The sequence below is a fragment of the Sus scrofa genome, chromosome 9 (assembly GCF_000003025.6).
Source record: "Sus scrofa isolate TJ Tabasco breed Duroc chromosome 9, Sscrofa11.1, whole genome shotgun sequence".
In the NCBI taxonomy this organism is placed as follows: Eukaryota; Metazoa; Chordata; class Mammalia; order Artiodactyla; family Suidae; genus Sus; species Sus scrofa.
In genome coordinates this window covers 101962722-101985615 of record NC_010451.4, presented here as the reverse complement: position 1 = coordinate 101985615, position 22894 = coordinate 101962722, and the positions used below count along the sequence as shown (strand labels likewise).

At 39.7% G+C, this 22894-nt stretch overlaps 1 protein-coding gene across 14 annotated transcripts in view; it reads right to left on the bottom strand.

Annotated features, from left to right (window-relative positions):
* MAGI2 (membrane associated guanylate kinase, WW and PDZ domain containing 2) overlaps positions 1-22894 on the bottom strand; it is a 1324507-nt gene that overhangs the window by 185584 nt on the left and 1116029 nt on the right. For all 14 annotated transcript variants that reach the window (XM_021102528.1, XM_021102530.1, XM_021102529.1 and 11 more), the window contains one exon: positions 2407-2438. In XM_021102528.1, coding sequence (XP_020958187.1) covers positions 2407-2438 — 32 coding nt within the window. The remainder of the gene's footprint in view (positions 1-2406; positions 2439-22894) is intronic.

Here is a 22894-nt window from a genome sequence, read left to right as displayed (position 1 = left end):
ATCCAAAGACTGGAGGTAGATATTTGTGTATTTATTTAAGAGAACAGTTTTGCAAACTATGTTCATTTCATAGAGTGATTAATTTACTGAAGGTTTATGCATGGAGCATCTGCTTTCTAGGATGACAACAGTTAATTTCTTTTGAGGAGGCAGAGCCTCTGTTTTAAGCACCTTGCATGGATTAACTCACAGACTCTTCACAGTAATCATATGAGGGGAATATTATCCCCATTTTATAGAAGAACGTGAACTACCAAAAGCTCAAGCAGCTAGTGAAAGGTGACATAGCTACTTAAGAAGAAGAAACACAATTTCAAGACAGGCAGTATGCCTGTGCCCTAAACCATTATCCCACAGGGTCTGTCATTAAAGGCCCTCGTCTGGAGAGTTTCTGGTAGATACACAATGGACGTTAAATTGTCGGTCCTCTATCTTCACTTAGTCTAGGACCTGGAAGTCCAAGCCTCAGCTTTCATAGGGATGCATGGGTTGAGGATTAATTGTAAATTGAGTTCTATAAAACCTTTTTTGGAATTATTGAGTATGGATGTAATTACTGTAATGATAGCAAGTGCTGTAATTATGCCAAATGGCATCATTTTTGTAAATGTGGTGCATATGAGGAAATCACTAGATTGCATAATTGTCGCACCATGATGAGGTTGCAAGATTCCTAGTTAAATTAGATAAAGATGTGCATAACCACAAAGTACAGATTTAACTTTGGTGGTGAAAGGAAGGAATTACTTATATTTTGGTCAAGATGAAACAAATTTCATTTTAAAACATTTAAAAATACCTCTTTTCAATATTACATGCATTGCTAAGTGGTTTAACCAGGCCCAAGTAGGACCAGTTTTCCCATTCGATATTCTCTGTGGCCCTGATGAGCTGAATTCTAAATGAGGAAACTCTTGAAGAGAATGTTCTGACAGCATCAGCCCCTCATCACCAGCTCTTGGTTTCCTCATCTCTCTGTGAGAGATGCCTGGAGCTCAGGCCTATTCCAGGGCTCAAAAATATTTTATTTTCATATGCCTTCAAACAATTTTAAAGCCATGTTATTTAATCAAGCCAGTTATTGCACCTGAAAAGTAGGCAAAATTATATTATCTCCATTTCTAAAATGAGAAAATCAAGCAGTTAAATGGTCCCTGAGTAAAGGAGAAAGAAGCATAAAATTAACCCAAGAATTCCCTACCCATTGGCCATACTAGGGACCACTTTTGTCTGAGCTGTTTACTGGGAGAGGAGAGAAAAAAAAGTAGGTGGAAGATGTGATTCCCTGAGGTTTTTTGGGTTTTTGTTCCTACTTGAATCACCTTGCCACAGTTCTCTTTCAGTTGTGGGTTTGACCCATTCCAGTTCGGGTCGACTATTCTAATAGCACAAAACGGGATCCCAGAAAACCAGTCCCACCTCTTGGGACTTGGACACTTACTCATTTCCATCTAATGGCAAGTAAAAATCATCTCTATATGGGAAGGCAACTTGGCTAAACTGGCCTCATAAAAAGAGGCAACCACCACCCTCTTTCACGGACATCAAAATTTCAGGACTGGAGTTCTCATCGTGGCTCAGTGGAAATGAATCTGACTAGCCTCCATGAGGACACAGGTTCAATCCCTGGTCTTGCTCAGTGGGTTAAGGATCTGGCATTGCCACGAGCTGTGGTGTAGGTTGCAGACACAGCTCAGATCGTGCATTACTGTGGCTGTGGCGTAGGCCAGCAGCTATAGCTCCTATTCGACCCCTAGCCTGGGAACCTCCATGTGCCATGGATGCGGCCTTAAAAAGACAAAAAAAAAAAAAAAAAAAAAAAAAAAAATTCGGGACTACGTCCTTTAAAGCAGGCTCAGAGAGATTTGGTGGCAGAGATGATCATGGTTTCAGAAGATTCAGAAGCAGCACTTTGAGTGATTGTCAGGTTTGGTGGAAAAAAATTACATATATATTTATATATTTCACACACACTTAGTTCTGCATACATTAAAATGAAAACATAAATATATACAAATATACAAATATACATACAGCTAAATTTCTTGCGGACCAGAATTTAATTTGCAGGTTAAGACCTCCGGGCCTATAATTTGTATCATTTAAAAAAATTCACTGTGATAAAAACTGTAGTATTCTGACAGGGGGGAAAAACCCAAGATTTTTAGAGTATTTTCAGCACACTGTACTGAATAGGGTTAATGTTCAGCTTGTAAGAATATTAAAAAACAGAGTTGTCCTTATAGGAAAGTAAGACAAATTATTCTTACACAGAGGATTTTTTCTTTCGACATCACAGAATCTCAGAGGGGAAAGAGAGTTTGAGGTCACTGAATTCAACTGGTATTTAATGAAATTGTAATAATAATTAGCAATAAAGAAAAAAGCAGGATAATTCCAACTTACAGGCTTTGGAGTTTTCCATGGAGAAAAGAAACCTGTAATAAAGAAAATATATTTGAACTTTGAAAATATACCCCACTACCACTTACAGGTGGCATGATATTAAGATAATTGCAAGTCACTTTAAATCAGTCAACAGCAAACAACAACAACAACAAATCCTGCCTGGCTACACAGTTGTTTTCAAGGAACCCAAATAATTTTATTGAAATCATATTAATGATTCTAAGACTATTTCTGTATTTGGCAGCTGAGGATTCTGAAGCCTAAAGATGGTGAGTACTGTATGGCAAACAGTCAGCGACCTTATAAGATCTAAGACGTGTCATCCTTAAGGATTTCTGTGGCACAGCTGGAGGCGGGGTGGGGGTCGGGAGAGGAAGAGAGAAGATATATAGAAATCTACATTTAAAAAAATTATTTTATGGCCACATGAAATCTGAGCCATAGCTGTGGCAATGCCGGGTTCCTTTAACCTACTGCTTGGGGCTGGGGATTGAACCAGCAGTGACCTGAGCCAGCAGTCAGCTTCTTGATTCACTGTGCCACGAGTTAACTCTAGAAACAGCAGAAATTCTAGAAAGTTAGATTTTTAAAGGTTAATCCTTTGCTTATTGTAAGAAATAATTCTGCTTTATGTGGTTCAAATCAATCAGCAAGCCTCCATTAATCCTAATTTTAAAAATAATGTATATTCATATATCATGAATTAGATTCTGTTATAATATTTTATGGGCGTGTTGTCCCACTGAGATCTTCACTAGAGCAGATATCTATTTTATTACCTCACTACCCAGATTTAACACAATGATTTTCATCAAGAAGCAACTCAGAATGTTTGTTAATTCAATGAATCATGTATCATCAAAGCCAGGCTTTTTTCAACTCATTGAACTCTTTCAATTATCACAATTTGTGTGACAATTGCACTGACTCTATTGTGATCCAAGTGACCTTTAATATAATTAAAAGCAAAGGACATATTAATTCCCTTTTCTTTTTTCCTTTATTATTATTTTTTCCTAATATTATTATTATTAGGGTCAGTATCATATAGTATCAGTATTTTTCACAAGCTAAAGCACCATCTAGCATAGACTAAAAAATTACTTTCTTTTCATATCATAACTTCCCTCTTTCAATAATTTCACCATATTAATGTGAGGTGGTGTCTGATAAAATGCCTAATAAAAAGTGGAATATTGAAAACATGTCATATAATGTTTATAACCTCTAAAACTGGGACTTGTATAAAACGGGAATCATTGAAAACCATAACCCATTTATAGGAAATATCTACACAAATCTGGACACACAATTATATAGATGAGGAAGCAATCCCCAGTCCAGATATGATGTAAATACTAATCACACCTAACACATCGTTGTGAAGAGCTGATGTTGCATTTTATGAAAAGAGTACAAGTATATAATCCATCATGCTCCTCAGCTTTCCTTGGAACACAGTTAAAATTAATGCTTAGGTATAACAACTACATCACCTAAGGAGATGGATAGAATTAGCTCACTTTCTTGCACACTCTATGTATGTTCTTAAATTTCTTTCCAACTGATGAAAAAAAAAATCCTGTTCAATGTATGGCTTGATTATAATTTAATTACAGGGACTTAATCACATCCTTTTTGGTAATAGCTGAGAGTAAAATTACAGATAAATAAATACATTTATCTCCTTGAATCATCCTGTAAAATGCTGATGAAAACAACTTGACCGTTAGTTATAAATTGAAAAGCATTTGTGACCTATTGGCCAATTAGCCATTATTTTCAGTGAAGGATAAAAATTTATTTGCTGTTTTATGGAATTGCCAGTAACAGTTCTTTTGCGAAAAGATGTCATTTACACATTCTCACAATGTCAAAACATTCAATTATTTCCTTCACATTCTCTCTGTTGTCACCTTCTTCCTGCAGTGCAGGAATGGATTTTGAATATTTGCTGCTTTACATTTGTTAGGTGCTAGGGGTTTCTGAGATTTAGATGCAGATGTATTGAAAATGATTCCTCTTTATGGAGCTCTTATCTCCATATGAGGCTTATCTTAAAAGATGGTTATTCCTCCCATGGAAAATGTGTAATCATTGGACCTCTTAGCAGTTATGGTGCCAGAAGTAAAGTGGCATAAAACGGACACTGGTCAAGAAGAGACAGAAGAGAGGGCTGTTTAATTTGACCACCTTTCATCACAGGCACTTGGGCGTCTGGTTCTTTTAAGGCTGTTTCATTCAATTAACCTCAGACCATTGGCAAAACCCAGGACTTCACTGCTCCCATTAGAGCAGTTTCTGAAATACATCTAATACTGAGTTGTGTGCAGGTGGCTTTGGTCTCTGAAGCAATTGTGCCCCTTCTGAGTCATTTTCAAAAAGACGCTGCTTGCTTGAGAGTAAATAATTTTAGGTAGGTAAGATGCAGTATCAGGATAGATTTCCTTAAAAATAACTTATGTGGCTCTTTGTGTTTCTTTGGCAAATTACCAACCATGATATCAACATTTAAATTAAGATGGATAGAAAACATCTATTTTGGATATACCCAATTTGGCCTTATTAATCAATAAAGTCAAGTTTTCCATATGATTTATCTCCAGTGTTCTGCTCAAGCTCATTGGAAGAGTTGCATAAATACTATAATAGTGTGAGTCAAGTCATTATATATTATAAACATACAGTAACTCTTTATAGGGATGGCCCCTCTAAGAAATCTAGTCTATTCCAAATAACATTTAAAAAAACACCCACAACAAAGTAAAAACTTTGAAATCCTATTTGTGCAATTTCTTTTGCTGTAATCATTCTGGCCTGACACAAGAGCAAGACTGGAGTGGTTTGTTGACACTATTACTTCTGGGTATTTCACCACCTACCCTCATTCACAGAAAAACAGCCACAGGAATATAGATAACTTTTTCTTAAGACTGTCTGAGCTGACAGTCCTTTTTACAACACCAAGCTCATAGAAAAACTGCTTCTTGAGGTTAGTAGATGCAAACTATTGCATTTAGAATAGATGAGCAGGGAGGTCCACTGTGTAGCACAGGGAACTACATCCAGTCTCATGTGATAGACCATAAGAAAGGGAATGTACATATATATATGACTGGGTCACTTTGCTGCACAACAGAAATTGGCACAACCCTGTAAATCAACTATCCTCTAATAAAACAAAACAAAACAATTTAAAAATTGTAAAGATTCCTTTTTGTTTTAGTTAATTTCTGGCCTTATTTCCCCTACTTCTATAGAAAGTGGAATATTATAATTCTCTTGTGGAATTAAAATTTCTTTATAAGGACTTGACCTCTGTTTTCCATACTGATCATTTACTGAAGTAGGTTTGTGTGTGTGTGTGTGTGTGTGTACACAAATGCAAACATTTATTTAATCCTGGCCCATTAGAAAACAAAAGTGAAAGACCTCCAGTTACAGTTATAAGCTACTGAAGCATGAGTAGGGATATTTAAAAAAGGACTAAATAAGCAAATGAATGGAAAAATTTAGATGTACCTGATAAGGAAATTTTGATGCATTTAATATAAAGCACAAATTGAATTAGATCTCTAAAATCTGTCTTTAGAGCAAAAAATAAAACTAAAATATATTTTTAATCCCTCATGCAAGAGCACAATGAGATGGGCAGAGAAACAAACACAGTGCAAATAGCCTAGACAAGAAGGTTCGGGGGCTTAAAAATGAAAGAGGAGAGAAGACAACACCAACTTCATATTGAAATTTAAATTAAATTCTACATGTCAACTAAACATAATTTTTAATACGTTATAGGACTATGGTTGCCAGATAAAATACAATATGTCCAGTTAAATTTGAATTTCAGATAAGCAATCATTTTTTTCAGTATGTCCTATAAAGTGACCGCATGAGACACATAGTGCGTAGGACATGCTTATACTACAAGATTATTTGTTGTTTATCTGAAATTCATTTTAATTGGGAAGTCTGATTTTTTTTTTTTTTTTTTTTTTTTTGGCTTTCTGTGTTTTCCAGGGCCACACCCGCAGCGTATGGAGGTTCTTGGGCTAGGGATCTAATCAGAGCTGTGGCTGCTGGCTTCGCCAGAGCCACAGCAACGCCAGATCCAAGCCCCGTCTGCAACCTACACCACAGCTCACGGCAACGCCGGATCCTTAACCTACTGAGAGAGGCCAGGGATGGAACCTGCAACCTCATGGTTCCTAGTCAGATTTGTTAACCACTGAACCATGATGGGAACTCCTGAATTTTTATTTGCTAAATCTGGACAACCCATATAGGAAACATTTTATATATGACCTGGGTAACCAGTTAAAAATAAAAACACAATAGTAGTGTCTACTACAGGACTATCCATTCAACCAAGTAAAAACCCAGAAAATGTTTAATATATCATTTTCCTGCACTCCCTCCAATGTTACACTGCTAGGAATCTTGCTTAGGGAGAAGCCTTACAACACTGCATTTGCTAATATCACTGGACTGTGCTGGTTACCTGTTGATCAGTAACCCTGACTGAAGTCTCACCTCATGTGATACAGAATTCTGTGTGGCCAATGTTAGTGTCACAAAGGACCATTTTCAAGTTGTGTGATGCCTGGTTAGCATCACTGCCTTATCCCAAGAGGAAAGTTCCACAAAATAGCTTTTTTCAGAACTAATTTCTCTTAACGCACGATTCACAAAATGAAAAAAATATCAATATATTTACCACAGCTCTGAAGGGAGAGTCCCTTTCTAACGTGCATTTGTGAGTTGTTTAGTGAGAGGGTTTTTTTAATCATTATAATTGTTTGCACAGTGCACATTGCTAGATGATAAACTTTCTTAAAATCTCAGTTCAAATAAGGGATTGAAATATGATGGAGAACAACTTAATCAGAGAATCCTCTTATGGTTTCTTTAATTTGGAATGACACCAAGGCAACTTTTTGGGATTTCCAGGAATTTTCCCAAATGGGACTAAATCTTTCAATATGCCTCAGTATGCCATCTGATATACTGAACTCCCATTGGCAAAATGTGAAATGGTTTCATCTTCAAACTAAGTACTTGATAGCAACATATGACTTTGGCTTTGAAAACTATCATTAGTTTCATGTATTTTATAGAAATTCCATAGTTACTACAAATGACAGAGATGCAGGGAAAACACTTTCTATTTATCTTTTTCTTCAAGCAACAGAAGAAAAGTAGGGAATCGCTTTGAACTAAAGACCTGTTTCAACAAAGATGTCTGTGCTCTGGGTTATTAAAAGCTGTGTGTTCTGTTTTGCTAGAAAAATAAGGAGGACACAATAATGTGAATATACTTAACACTACTGAACTGTACACACAAATATGTTTATTATGGAAAATTTTATGCTAGGTGTATATTATCACAATTAAAAAAAATTGGAGTTCCCCCTGCTATGGTGCAAAGGGATGGGCAGTGTCTTGGAAGTACTGGGACGCAGGTTTGATCACCAGCCCCGGTGGCACAGTGGGTTAAGGATCTGGCATTGCCACAGCTGTGGTGTAGGTCGCAACTGTGACTCGCATCTGATCCCTGGCCTGGGAATTCCATATGCCACAGAACAGCCGAAAGAGAAAAATTTTTAAAAAACAGAAGGAAAATGAAGAAAGGGAGAACAAAAAGTACATGCAGATTGATGAATGTGAGGGAGAAAAAAGGAGAAAGCATAGAAAGAGAATTTTTTCCACAGTCCCTATGGCATCCTGCTGGAGGATAGGAAGCTCACCTGGATACCCACACTGACCCTTCCACCTCTTAAGTTACCCATCCTTATAAAGGATTACAAGCAATAAAGGGGATTCAAGTTCCTACCAAATTCTGAAAATATTTCAGGAACAGTGAGAACCTCTTCCAATAGAGTGAATGGCTTTTCTTTTCTTTTCCTTTCTTTTTTTCTTTTTTCTTTCTTTTTTTTTAAGTTCCCAAAGTGGGAAAAAAACCCCAGGGTTAAAAAAAAAAAAAATCAAAAACTCTAGTTAGAGCTAAATGAAAGGAAAAAAATACCACTAATAAAATTAATCTCTAATTTAAAGATCCTCCCATTTCCCCACAGCTTGGCCCATTTTCCATCAAAAATTCAGCCTTTGGTAAATGTAAGCCAGCAGGGTAATGAGCTAATTTCCATTAAATCGACTTCACTGTTATTCACTATTCCCCCCGCCCCCGGTTTTGACTGATCATGTATTTCTTATTAAAATTCATTAAATGAGTTAAACTCCGCAGTTCCTTTAGATAATTTGTTTCAGCTATTACAAATCAGTAAAAGGCAATTTTTCTTAATGAATCTGACCTAGGCTAAGAGGTGACCTTTCCATTAAGACACATGGCTGGTGGTACCCTAACCTCACATCACCATGCTTCAGCCAAGCAAAGTATTCAATGTGCAAAAAAAAATTTCAAATTAGTTGCCATCTTTGGCCTAGACAATTTGTTTTTATGGGGGAAAGCTGAGGCTTTCTCTGAAAAGCTTTACAAATGATCCTTTCTGCATCTTTTAAATAAAAGTGTTTTTCTTATAAAGACTATAAAGCTCTTTTCAAACGACCATTTTCCCCCAGGGTTCATTCTTTATGGAGAGAGCAGTCCTACCCTTTCACGTAATCCCAATGAGTATCTAGAAAGGATAAGCCTGCACATGTTGTCTTCTGATAAACTCAGTTACATAAAGGAAATGTTCAAAATAAAGCAAACCAGGTAGATAGTCTTGAATGGGAATAAAGGAACAGGCTGGAAGAGGAAGAACTGGGTCAGGGAGGCTAAAACTCAGAATGAGGTGAGGCTTGCAGAAAATACTAGCAACTACAAAGGGCGTTTTCTTTATGTTCTGAACAAAACCTAGGGCAATGAAGAGGGAAACGGCTGTGTGTGTGGGGGGGGGGGGGGCACTATAAACATTGGCAAAGGAAAGGAAATGTGGAAGGATGTCAGTCCAGCAATAGAAAATTCCAATTCTGAGAGTAATGTTTTTTATAACCACGAATGGATAGCATTAAGTTTCTGAGAAACCCATCGCGAAACATCTTTAAGCAACTTAAGACACATTAAATGTCTTAAATTTAATCATTAAATAATCAAAACATTCATAAATTAAATCATTAAATTAAATCATTATGTCAACATTAAATATTTATTGAGTTGTTCTCACAAGCCCTACAGATTCAAAAGAGCAAAATGGAACCTCTGAACTTCCCTTCCACATCTTCTCTTGTGTGTTCCCTGTTTTGGAAAACATTGCATCTGCTTTCCCAAGTTTTAAAGACAGGAACCTGAAAGTCATTCTTTTTTTTTTTTTTTTTTGTCTTTTTGCCATTTCTTGGGCTGCTCCCGCGGCACATGGAGGTTCCCAGGCTAGTGGTCGAATCAGAGCTATAGCCACCGTCCTGCACCAGAGCCACAGCAATGCCAGACCCGAGTCACGTCTGCGACCTACACCGCAGCTCACGACAACGCTGGATCCTTAACCCACTGAGCAAGGGCAGGGACCGAACCTGCAATCTCATGGTTCCTAGTCAGATTTGTTAACCACTGAGCCATGATGGGAACTCCCTGAAAGTCAGTCTTAACCCCTCTCTCTCCCTCACCTTATTGGCACCAATTCTTTCTATTCTACCTCCAAAATCTATTTGAAGTCCATTTCTCTGCATCTTCACAGCCACCACTGTAATCCACACTCACCATCATCTCTTACCTCCACCGAAGCAACATCAAATTTGCTTATGTCACAGAATCTGATCATGCTTAAAATCCTTCCATGGATTCCCAAGGCATGATATGATATGATAAAACACAAAACCTCCAAGGCCTAACCAAAGTTTGTTGCTACTTACTCCCCGAGACACCTCATAGATTACTCCCTTTCACTCACTGAAATTCCTTGAATAAGCCAGGCTTTTCTAACCACAGGGCCTTTGCCCATGCTCCTGCATGTGCCTACATTTTTTAACCCTTTACCAAACCTTCCTTACATGTCAGCTTAAATAGTACCTCCTCAGGGAAGATGTTCCTGACATTTTATTTTATTTTATGTTTTGGCTTTTCAGGGCCATGGCCATGGCATATGGAAGTTCCCAGGCTAGGGCTCAAATAAGAGCTGCAGCTGCCAGCCTGCACCACAGCCAAAGCAATGTGAGATCTGAGCCATGTCTATAACCTACACCATAGCTCATGGCAATGCCAGATCCCTTTCTTTCTTTCTTTTTTTTTTTTTTTTTTTTTGATGTTTAATTTTAAATCAAAGGTCTCCACTATAATTTTCATTATAATTTCCACTATAATTTCATTACATCCTCTTTTATTTTCTCTATTTTTTCTTTTTATGGTCCTCACCACAATTTATAAATATACTTATGAAATCATATTTATGTAATTGTATTTGTGAGATTATTAGTTTAATGCCCATTTCCCCAACTAGAGTATAAATTCCATTAGGGGAAAGATCATATTTATTTTGTTCACAATGTATTCCCAGGACTTAGGACAATGCCTGACAATGGCAGATACTTCAATAGACACAACTGAATAAATTAATAACAGCTGTGAAGAGTGAGGAGGGTAGCAAGACAGAGACAGAGTCACAAAATACTTAGAAGAACTGATGAGGCATGGTGATTTGCTGGGGGTGGAGGAGTAGAATGAGGGAGAAGATGAAATCCATGATATCTTATAATTTGGGAAACTAGACAGATGATGGTGTCATCAGCTGAGGTAAGAAATACAGGAAAGAGGTTTCTTTGAGTGGAGTCTAGAGAGTTGGGTTATGGGCAAAATGAGTTTGAAGTAGCTTTGGGAGTCTTCATTCAAGTGTTGTTGAACCACCTTTCTTTTTTTTTGTCTTTTTGCTATTTCTTGGGCTGCTCCTGCAGCATATGGAGGTTCCCAGGCTAGAGGCCTACGCCAGAGCCACAGCAACACGGGATCCGAGCCGCATCTGCAACCTACACCACAGCTCACGGCAATGCCGGATCGTTAACCCACTGAGCAAGGGCAGGGACCAAACACGCAACCTCATGGTTCCTAGTCGGATTCGTTAACCACTGCGCCACGACGGGAACTCCTGAACCACCTTTTAAAGTTGGAACCAAAGCGAATTTGGGTTCAGATGAAGTCATGTAGTAGTTGGCTCTTTTGTGCTCAGTAGGGGTTTCAGGTTAAACCTAATACACCAAAAATTTGTAGCATGAAAAGAGAACTTTTCAGGATATATAGAATGAATGAAGGAAGCATCTGAGAAGGAACCATGCCATGAGCTGATAAAGAGAAGGTTTCAAGAAGCAGTTAACAGAAATACTTATAAAAAAAGGCTTTCTCCATGGTTTGTCAAACAGGAGAGTACAAGTGGCCTCAGTGGAAGCAGCTGATTGCTAGGAGAGAGGCAGCAATCAGATTTCAGGGGGTCTGAATGAATAGAAAGTGAGGAACTAGAACTGAGAAATGGCCACAGGGTTGAAGAGAGAGTGTCATAGTGACTGGGGGGCGGGGGGGATAAAGAAGCCCATGAAGGGAAGATTTTTTCCAGGAGAAGCATACGATTGGATGAGAAGGCACCTGAGGAAAGGCAGAGTCTGAAGACTCAGAAGGAGAGATCATTGACGGAATTATTTCATGAGGTGAGAGATGGGATCTCGAGTGCAAAGGGGAGGAATTAACCTTAAACGAGAGAGAAGGAACCTCCAAGTCCTTATCAAGAGACTGGAGCTGATCTATGGGGGAATTGCCAGGGTCCACCCCAAGGGGCAGAGAATTTACTCACAATGGCTGAAAGTGGCAAAAGCAGTGGGGATTTGTAGGAGTTCTGGGTATGCAGAGAAACTGGAGGAGAGAACAAAAATAATGTGTCAAAATGTTTGGTGCAGGGGATGAGGCAAAGATTCAAACAGAAAAACAATTTCTGAGACAGTATAGAGGAGAGGTTGTGCACAGAGAAGATGGGGTAAAACCGACTTGGGCTGCAGTACCAGCTCCACCTGGCACCAGGCACAAGGTCTCACACATACACGTGGGTATAGCAGGATTAACGCCCTGGCTCCGAGAGACCCTGGGTTTGCTTTGTGGCTCACACCTGGGAGGCTGTGAGCACGTTTCCTGATCTAAGCCTCAGATTCCTTATCTGTGACAAAGTAAGGATAATGATAGGGATTATTGTAGTGAGAACTAAACAAAAAGGCACTTTACATTTTATCAATTTAAAACAGTGCATAACAGGTTTGATACATTTTGAATTCGTTTCCTATAAAATAGAAGTCTGCTTTTCAGAAAGGTGGTCATATTTTTCACAACAGATGCATTTATTTTCTTCTCTTAGTTGTGGCAGGTTTTTTGTTTTGTTTTGTTTTGTTTGTTTTTTTGGTGCTCTTTTAAACTCCCTTTTAAGGTCTTTTTAGTTCCTTTTTAAGGTTGTTCAGCTGTCTTTTGCCATATGGAGAATGACCAGTTTTTTTTTTTTTTTTTTTTTTTTTTTTTTTTTTTTTTTTGGTCTTTTTGCTATTTCTTGGGCCGCTCCTGCAGCATATGTAGGTTCTCAGGCTAGGGGTCGAATCTGAGCTGTAGCCGCCGGCCTATGCCAGAGCCACAGCAACTCGGGATCCGAGCCATGTCTGCAACCTACACCACAGCTCACGGCAACGCTGGAACCTTAACCCACTGAGTAAGGCCAGGGATCGAACCCACCACCTCATAGCTCCTAGTCTGATTCGTTAACCACTGAGCCACGAGACGGGAACTCCAAGAATGACCAGTTTTGATTTGCTTTAAACAAAGCAAGTAATTATTTTCACCCAATTAGGATATTCCAGTAAGTTGCTTCTATCCTGGTTAGAAGAGTAACAGCCTGCCTTAACCTCACCCAACAGGTCCTTGTGCTCTAGTATAAACTACAACCCCAATTACAATCATACTCACCACAATTCCTTTTTTCAGTGTTCTGTAAGGTATTCCGTGAGCATTATTCCACATACAGATGTATTTTGGATGTATTTGAGGGAGGAGGTGGGTTCCACATCGTTTTATTCGGCCATCTTGATTCCTCCTCCCACAATTCCTTTTCTATGTGCCATTATTTTCCCACTTTTTGATTTTGAATTTCGGTCCCCTGCTAGTATACATCCTCAATTTTTTCAGAAATAGTATACTTTGATGTTGTAGGTAGAACAGTGGCCTCCTTAAGAAGCCTACATTCTAATCCTCAAAACTGGTATGTATGTTACATTACATGGTTAAAGGGATTCTGCAGATGTGATTAAAGTTAAGGACCTTGAGATGAGGCTAGCCTTTGGGATGGTCCAGGTGGGCCCAATTCAATCACATAAATCCTTAAAAGCAAAGAAATTTCCTGACTGCAGACAGAGAGAGATGACAGTGTGAAGCCTCAACTTGCCATTGTTGCCTTTGAAAATAGAGGGGAAAGGTCCCAGGCTGGCAGGTTCCAGAAACTGGAAGAGGCCAGGAAATGGATTTTCCTCTAGAGGCTCTGGAAAAGAATGCTGCTGTGCTGAAGTGTTGATTTTAGCCAGTGAGACCCGGGCTGGATTTCTAACCTATAGTGCTATAAGATTGAAGCCACTAAGGTTGTAGTAATTTATTATGGCAGCAGTAAAAAACTTAAATACATGGTTATCTTTTCTAGGCACTTGCGCATCAATTCTAGTTTTATTATTGAATTCTTAGACGGCAATTTTTTTCTTTCAAACTTGGTGGGACTTTTTTCCTTTGTCCTCGACATTTAGTAATACTGAGGACAAGCCAGGGTCGACTCAATTTTTGTCTACTTTCAGAAACCTTTATTTTTCTTCCATGAATAACTATACTATTTTATTTATCCTTCTAAATGTTTATCTGCTTCTATAAATTGCTAGAATATGCCTTTGTGAATTTGTTTTAGTTAAGTATTTCTTGGAATATAGTGAGTGCATTTGTTTCAGGCTTTCTGTGAAGTCTGTCTACTCAAGACATGGTATGAAGACCTGTAGCCTTGGCTTCCCCTGGGAACTTGATAGGAATCCAGGCTCTCAGACCCCAGACCAACTGAATCTGATATGTAATTTAGAAGATCATGAGAATGCCCAGATGATTCAAGTACATACCTGAGAACCGATCAAAGGATATTCTATTATTTGAAGATTTGATTTTGACTTTTTTTTTTCAGTTTTCTCTTTAATTTCTTCATTCTCTTGTTTGTTCAACAATATTTATCCAAAGGAGGCTATGCCTTTCCCTCTCTTCCAAGAGTTATAATTGAAGCTCCGGGTCACAGTTCATTCCCTCCCCCCTCCTCTGGTTACTCTGACATGTCCTTCCCCTCACCCTGCTTGGCCCCATATTTGAGGCTCGATATCAAGAGCATTTATTACTGGTAGAAGAGTTTGTGCATGTGATTGCTATTGAGATGGAATAAAGCTGGAGACCTTCTGCTTTGTAACTGGGGAACTGCTCAGGTGGGTCGCTACACCATTAACGTCTTAAAGTAACAATTCGACCTTTTACTGATTCCAGTGAACTTAATTTTCTGATGTAATTTCTAGCCTCCAGATTGGTTGATTTTTTTTTTTTTTTTCTGGCTTTTTTACTTCGTCAATCACTTAGCTTGGTTTTCGTATTTCAGCCTGCTTTGCCCGGTTCTGTTTTTCCCAGATGTTACATCTTTTAGCATCTGAAGACTCCAAGCATGTTTTCTTCCTTTGTCTAGAGTAAATCTATTTCAGTGTCATGATCCTCATGCTGATCTTCAAGGCTAATTATAATTATCCCTTTCTTACATGCTTAGCTTTTTGTTAGATGTTCTACACCTGGCTTTACTTTTTTTTTCCCCACCTTTTTAAAAGGGAAGATTTATCCAGATTCACGTTCATGGCCTCCATTGCTGCTCTCTCGATTGTGTGAAATAATGCCCATTTTGGATTTGATACAATAGTGAACACGTGTGCACATGTGCACAGCTTGTAGCCAAATCTTCTACTGGCAATGATATCACTTAGCTTTTCTGGACTGTGGGGAGTCTTCTCTTGACACAACTGCCTATTTTTTCTGTTTGTGTTGGGGAGAAACATCTTGTGTTGTTAAAAAAAAATTGAGATGGTCTCCACATACTACCCTGAAGACTTCTTAGAGCTCTGCCTCCACTCTCGTGCTTAATATAATTGCAGCACATGCCTCAGAGGCAGTTTTTTATCACCCTGTCCTCTCTTTCTGCTATGCCGCATTCTGGAATTGAGACTTCAGAACTGATGGGAAGAGAGTACTTGGAAGAATAGTGACTTTTAAGCAGAGAAGAGGTTTAAACACTGCTAAGCAGTCTTCTTCATGCTAGAATCTGTGAATCCCTGACATTTTCTTTACCTCAGTAAAGTGCCAAGAAGATATAGTATTGGGAGAAAGCACATAGACTCTTTGGCCTGATATCATCTTAAACAGAACGTCTTATTAATAACAATTTAACCTATTTGTATGTTATATATACAAATATAACAATTTATATATTAGGTTGTTTATATATTATTACTTATAAACTAAGGTCTAAACCATAGGCAGAACTGATGTTTATCTCCTGTTTTGATGAACTTAACCAGCTAAGGCTTCACATCTTCATTTAAGGTTCTGGATAGGTTCTGGATAGATATAAGAGCAGCTTCTATAAAACTCTTAGAGGAAAGCATAGGCCAAACACTCTCTGACATAAACGACAGCAACATCTTCTCAGATCCACCTCTTAGAGTAATGACAGTAAAAACAAAAATAAACAAATGGGACCTAATCAAACTGAAAAGTTTCTGCGCAGCAAAGGAAACCCTAAATAAAATGAAAAGACAACCCACAGAATGGGAGAAAATCTTTGCAAATGCATCGACTGACAAGGGACTAATCTCCAAAATTTATGAACACCTCCTGTAGCTCAATACCAAAAAACCAAACAACCCCATCAAAAAATGGGCAGAAGATCTAAACAGACAATTCTCCAAAGAAGACATACAGATGGCCAAGAAACACATGAAAAGATGTTCAACATCACTAATAATTAGAGAAATGCAAATCAAAACCTCGATGAGGTACCACCTTACACAGCCAGAATGGCCATCATCAAAAAGTCTACAACAATAGTGCTGGAGAGGGTGTGGAGGAAAAGGAACCTTATTACACTGTTATTGGGACTGTAAATTGGTGCAACCACTGTGGAAAACAGTATAGATATTTCTCAGAAAACTAAAAATAGAATTACCATTTGCTCCAGCAATCCTACTCCTGGGCATCTATCCAGAGAAAACCATGACTGGAAAAGACACATGTACTCCAATGTTCACTGCAGCACTCTTCAATAGCCAAGACATGGAAACAACCTAAATGTCCATCGACAAAGGAGTGGGTCAAGAAGATGTGGTACATATACACAGTGGAATATTACTCAGACATTAAAAGGAATGAAATACTGGCATTTTTAGCAACATGGGTGGACCTAGAAATTATCATGCTAAGTGAAGTTAGTCAATGAGACACCAGCATCAAATGCTATCACTGACATGTGGAATTTGAAAAAAGGACAGAATGAACTTCTTTGCAGAACAGATGCTGATTCACAGACCTTGAAAAACTTATGGTTTCCAAAGGAGACAGTTCAGGGTGTGGGGGGAATGTGCTGGGATTGTGGGATGGAAATCCTATAAAATTGGATTGTGATGATCATTGTACAACTATAAATGTAACAAATTCATTGAGTAATAAGAAAAAAATAAGGTTCTGGCTTCCCTGATTAGCATCCCCTAAACACTGCAGGTGTCACTAAAGTACAAATAGGATTGCCCTTGGAATGTATCTTTCAGTCACTCACACAACAGATAAAAACTTGGCTTGTGGTGGGAATTCATGGTTCGGTTGAGTTTGTCCCTCCCAACCCCCTGCCCTCAACATTTTTATTCCCCAGGTTCTCCTGTGGCACTTTCCATAGAGGAAGAAAGATGGTTTTACTGGCTCTGCTGTGGAGGGTCATTTTAGTCCATGGGTCATGGGGAGGAACGTCACTGACAGCAGTTTGTGACTCCATGTTTGACATAACGGGAAGGCAAAAGATGCCGTCTCTGCTTGGGTTTTCCCCAGAGCAGACCCTGACTTGGGGACTTGGGTGACTCTGGGAAGCACAAATGAAGAGTGAGGAAAGTAAATTAGGGAAGTAAAGCACTAATGAGCAAATGATCACAGTGAGTCCCAGGCCTCAGTCTCCCCGCCTCCCCATCCTCCACCCAGTGATCTTCTGAGAAGCCACAGGGCACACTCACAAGAACCCTCCTCCTGCGGAATGGCGAGGCCAGGGCATTGATGCTCTGACTCTCTCTTCCCATTGGGGGATATGGGTCACTCCTCACTGAGCACTGCTCTCCCCTGCACTTTTGGGTTGTCTCTGCTTAATTCTGAGAATGCACTAGTAGTGCCAGAGCAAGTTCAGAGGCAGAGAATAATAGCCTGGTGCTTGAGGCAGGACTATCAGCTTGTTGGAAACACACAGCTGCCTGTGAGCTTGTGAGCTGAGGAGATAAGGAGCCACAGAACTTGCTGAGGAAAACTGGCAAACCTATCTGCGGTGGGAGGAAACCTAAATAAATAGGCACTTAGAATGATTATTTTGGGGGGAAGAAAAAGATTTACATAGCGTTAAAATGGGGATAACAAATGAGTTCTTACTCTCATGCCAGCTCTGACCAACTGGCTGCCTGGAGTGTTGTGATGAGGAAGATTCTCAAAAGGCTCAGTGGGAAATCGTATCTTTTTCAATTAGCATCCCAGACATGGGACATAGGGATAGAGGGGTGGCATGTGGGCCATGTATTTGCAACTCTGCTTTAAAGTGGAGACTATTTTTATTCATATCAGCGTGGAGTGAGATTTCCTTAATGACATGTAATTCTTCCACAGATTTGACCTTTCAAAATGCACAGCATGTGGAGTGCCTTTGGTTAATGGGAGAATTCTCCAATTAACGTTAAGAATAAGACTGGGATAAACTTCAAAGGCACAGCAGTTATAGGCATTAGCTTTGTCATTCTGTTACATGTTTCAAGTAAACATGCTAATTTTTTCTCACTGATGCATAAACATGAAATAGTCACAGTATTAATTGGAAAAGACAAAAGAGATCAAAGATCAAAGGCAGACAGCATCCAATGGTGTCAGTTCTTGGTCACAGTGTCAATGTTGAGATACGCGCAGTTTTTTTTTGGGGGGGATAAGAATGCTTAAGTTCTCTCAGCCAATTTCATTACACTATACAGTTTTAACAACCATGAATGTATTAATTAACTCAATGGGAGGAATCCCTTTACAATATATACGTGTATCAAATCACCAAGATTGCCAAATGAAATTATACATTATATCTCAATAAAACTGAAAAAAAAAAAAGGCTTGAAAGAAAATAAAGTCATTAAATCATATGGGGAAAAAGGTGGAATTCATCTGTTGTGATGTCTCGATGAGGAAAATATCACCCTTTACGTTGGGACGTTGAACTGCTGAGACAATAAGCACAATATTAATACGTCTCACCTTGTACCATTGCAATTTAACTTGATTTCAAGTCCTATGGTATTCTTTCTTAAATATTCCTGAATTCTCATCTCCAGTGATGCAGTTGAGTCCAAACTACCATCAGGTCCTTCCTGAACCACTGTGGCCAGTCTGCCTTCACTTGGTTCCATCACAATGTAGTTCTAGAAATCTTTTCGAAACATGCACCTCATCATGTTGCTCCTCTACATAAAACCCTGAAATCAGCTTCCCAATGCTCATAAGTATAAAGTGAAAATCCTTTACAGAACCTTCGTCTGTTTCCCATCTTTCTAGACTCACCTTGTTCTGGACTCCCACTGGCTTTGCTTTCCCCACTCTAGTGTCAGGGACCCACCTTCTGTTCCTCAGACTCTCCAGGCTCCCTCTCACCATGACGTGTTTGAACCTAACTCACTGCCCTCAGCACCTACTTTGTTTAGATCTTGGTTCCAGGGTCATTTCTTAAGGAAACTATCTTGGACCCCCCTAAGCCAAATCCCTTGGACTCCCAGCTCCATGAACTTCTCAGCACTCCTCTTTTCTTCCATGACCATGGCTCAGATCACTAATTGGTAGAAGTACGGGTTCTTGTGATAACTCTTTCTCTCCCAAGTTCAAAATTTCCCTGATGGTAGTGGCTGAATCTGTATTTTTGTTCATTGTCGCGTCTCCAATTCCTAGCACAGCACCTAGCATACAGCAGGTGTTCACTAAGTATTTGTTGAATGAATAAATGTCAAAATGCTCTTTTACACATACTAAAAATGTAATTTCTGAGAAAAATCTAATTTCTTTAGCAGTGTATCATTTAAATGGCAGCTTGGGGGGTATATCGTCATATATTCCTAATGAAACCCCTGTGAAGAAGGCAGGAAGGGAATGATCACATGCGCCTCACAGAAGAAACAGGTTCTGACTATGATCACTATGATCATATGTGTCCTGCCTATAGGCACGCAAGAGGGAGGTGGTGAAACCAGGACTCACCCACATCCCTCTCTGACTCAAAGCCTAGAGTTCTGTTCCAACAAAAAGTCTGTCATGGCAGAATGACAGATTACTATGCATTAGTAGATTAGTTAATTGTTATGATCTTACCCTAAGATCTTTCAGATCAGCAAAGAGACTTGCGATATCTTTGGTTTTACAGAAACAGGCAGCAGCAGTGACTGCTTGGGGGCACATGAACTGGGGGCTGTGGGGGTGGAGGAAGTTATCAGGTGCATTGCAACCTATTCCATATTGATTTGCTCCTCAAAGACACCACCAGGCCTGTCAGGGATATCATCCCGAGGTGCCCTTCTAGTTAGAAAAGAAAGTTAACTAGAGACCTTGGGAAGTCCCGCATGGGCAGGTTGGCTGCTTGGGAAGTGCAGGATGGACACAGATATCTGGAAATGAAGGAGCCAGATGTGCTAGGCAGAGAACAAAGTCCTTCACAACTCCAAAGTTTTCCAAAATGTCATTGTATCACCCTATCTCGGAGATGAGAGAATGAAAGGAAGTCTCTCAGGCTGTCAGCATTTGCCCAGCCTGGCCCCTGACACATGTATTGTAAGTTGATAGCATGTGGGAGCCACAGAGACCCTTCAGCCACCTGATCTCTCGGAGACAGAGTGTGTCTCACTGAATCATCATAGAGCTGATGATTTAACCACTGGATGGGCCTGAGCATCAGAAGTGATCCAGATTTTCAGAGAAGGGGGTGAATCAGCTCCAAAACCTTGCTTTCACTAGTTGACCTCTAAGCTAAATAAAACCACAATTTGCTTTGATTTTACTCTTAAGGGAATTAGTGAAGCCAGGGGCCACACTTTGCACTGGGAAAAGGACCTTTATTGCTAAGAATTAATTCTTAGTGATTCCACATTACATACTTTTCAGTAGAATTGAATTTCGCAAGGTTGTCAGCTTATTTTTGACTAATTTCCCATTATCTTTAAGTCACTTAAAAAAAAGGTACCTACAAAAAATGGAAGCGTGCAGGCTTCTAATGACTATCTAAAAATAAAGAAGGTTTGAAAGAGCTTGAGCCACCTTTCACATGCACATGACAAATAGAGTGTGTTAGTGTTGCTTGGACCCACCTTGGTACTCAGTGGGTATGGTTTGCTTTCCAAAGATGCGTTAGTGCTGTGGGCTCATGCTCACCTTGGATTCTGCTTCAGTGGACTGGATAGGCTGCATCTAGATTTTTTTTTCTAATGGAATTAACCAGTGGAGAACCATGCTTTACAGTAAGAGGCGCCCCTCCCCAGCTGGCAGCTGCTCCTCCTGAATCTGGTACTTCATCATAGCTGACTTTTCATGCCTCCTCTGTCCTCGCCCACCTCCCACATGAAGGAGAACTAGAATACCATCTTCCTTCTGTGTGGCTGAAGGTCAAACCATGACTCCACCCGCTGTTGCTCCTGCTGACGGGCTGCTCTGCCTAATGATGACTAATGTTTTACAGGGGAGCATAGAGAACCTGCAGCGTCTACCTTTTTTTAATGAGATCAGGATTCACTCCTAAGTCCTTATTTTCTCACTTTACACCTGTTCCCTTGGGGTCTCCTTCACCCGCAAGGCTTTAGTTTCTGCCTGCGTGAGAATAATTTGTCGTGTTGTCTTTCTCATCCTGACCTCTACTACTGACACTCCTCAGCCCCACGTGGCCCTTGTCTCTCACTGAGCTGTTCACTCACTCATTCACTTACTTACTCACCATTAAAGAGACAGTTATTGGATGACAATTGCAAGCCCAACATTGTCTGTCTGGACAGCTTACTTGCTAAGACAAGGTAATACTTGAAGTTGCTGAATCTGCCATACCTGCCGCCTGTGTCCTGGCCTCCTTTGCTCCACTTACTGACCCAATCCCCTGAGGTGAGCTTATTGATGCCCAGGGTGTCTCCTATTGTTTAAGATTTCTATGTCTGCTTCTCCATCAGCCTGTTCTTCCCCCAAGGCCAAGCCTGAGTGTCCATCTGTATCTGCATTAACCATTCTAGAGGCCTCCAATAATAAATGCAGTCTCTTTCCTCTAAAGCTTGCTTCACCTTCATCAGTCCCTGAGTCTATAAAAGACATGAGCAATCACCCAGCAGTCTAAGCTGGAAACCTGGGGCTCATCCCAAATCAGTCTTCTCCCTCCTCTGCATTCCATCAGTCCTGTAGGTTCCATATCCCTGATATCGCTGGTCCTCGTATTTCCTCTCCATCCTCGTTCCTGCTACAGGATTCTGTGGTTAGTGTCAGGTAATCCTAACGTTTTGCCTCCACTATGTTAATGACCTCTAAACAGTCATTCCTTTCCTCTATTCTTGCCCTCTCCAATCATTCTTTCTATCGATGCCCATCTTTTGAAGGTGTGAATTTGAGCACCTCATGTCTCTTCTCTACTGGTGTCCCATTTGCTGCAGAATGAAGTCAACACTCAGCATACCAGCTGCTCCAGAACCTAGCTACCTGCACCTCTAGCCCCATTGTGAAGCCTCATTTCATATCCCTCTCTCCACTTGTCCGATTCCACTCAGAGTTCTTAGAAGACCCAAGATGTTTGACAATTCTATCTTTGCCCCATCACACCCATTTCTCCCAGGGATTCCCTTCCCATCCCATCTGCCTGGCAACACTTCTTTTGAAGACTTAGTCTGTTTCACTGCACGTATTCTTCCAGGTAAAATTGACCAGTCTTGTCTGTGTTCCCCATGGTATCCTGGCTGCACCCCTATCACAGCACCTGGAATACTTTGGGGCACTTGGTGTTTTTTTTTTTTTGTTTGTTTGTTTTTGTTTTTTAATTTAAAAATTACAAGATTGGTTTATTGCAAAGCAATTCAAGAATATCTAGTTAAAAATCTTATCTCAATGCTACCTGATAAAACCAGAAGGAGTTACACACTTTTACATTAGGAACAGGACATAAGAAAGACCATATCAAGGCTGTGATTCAGA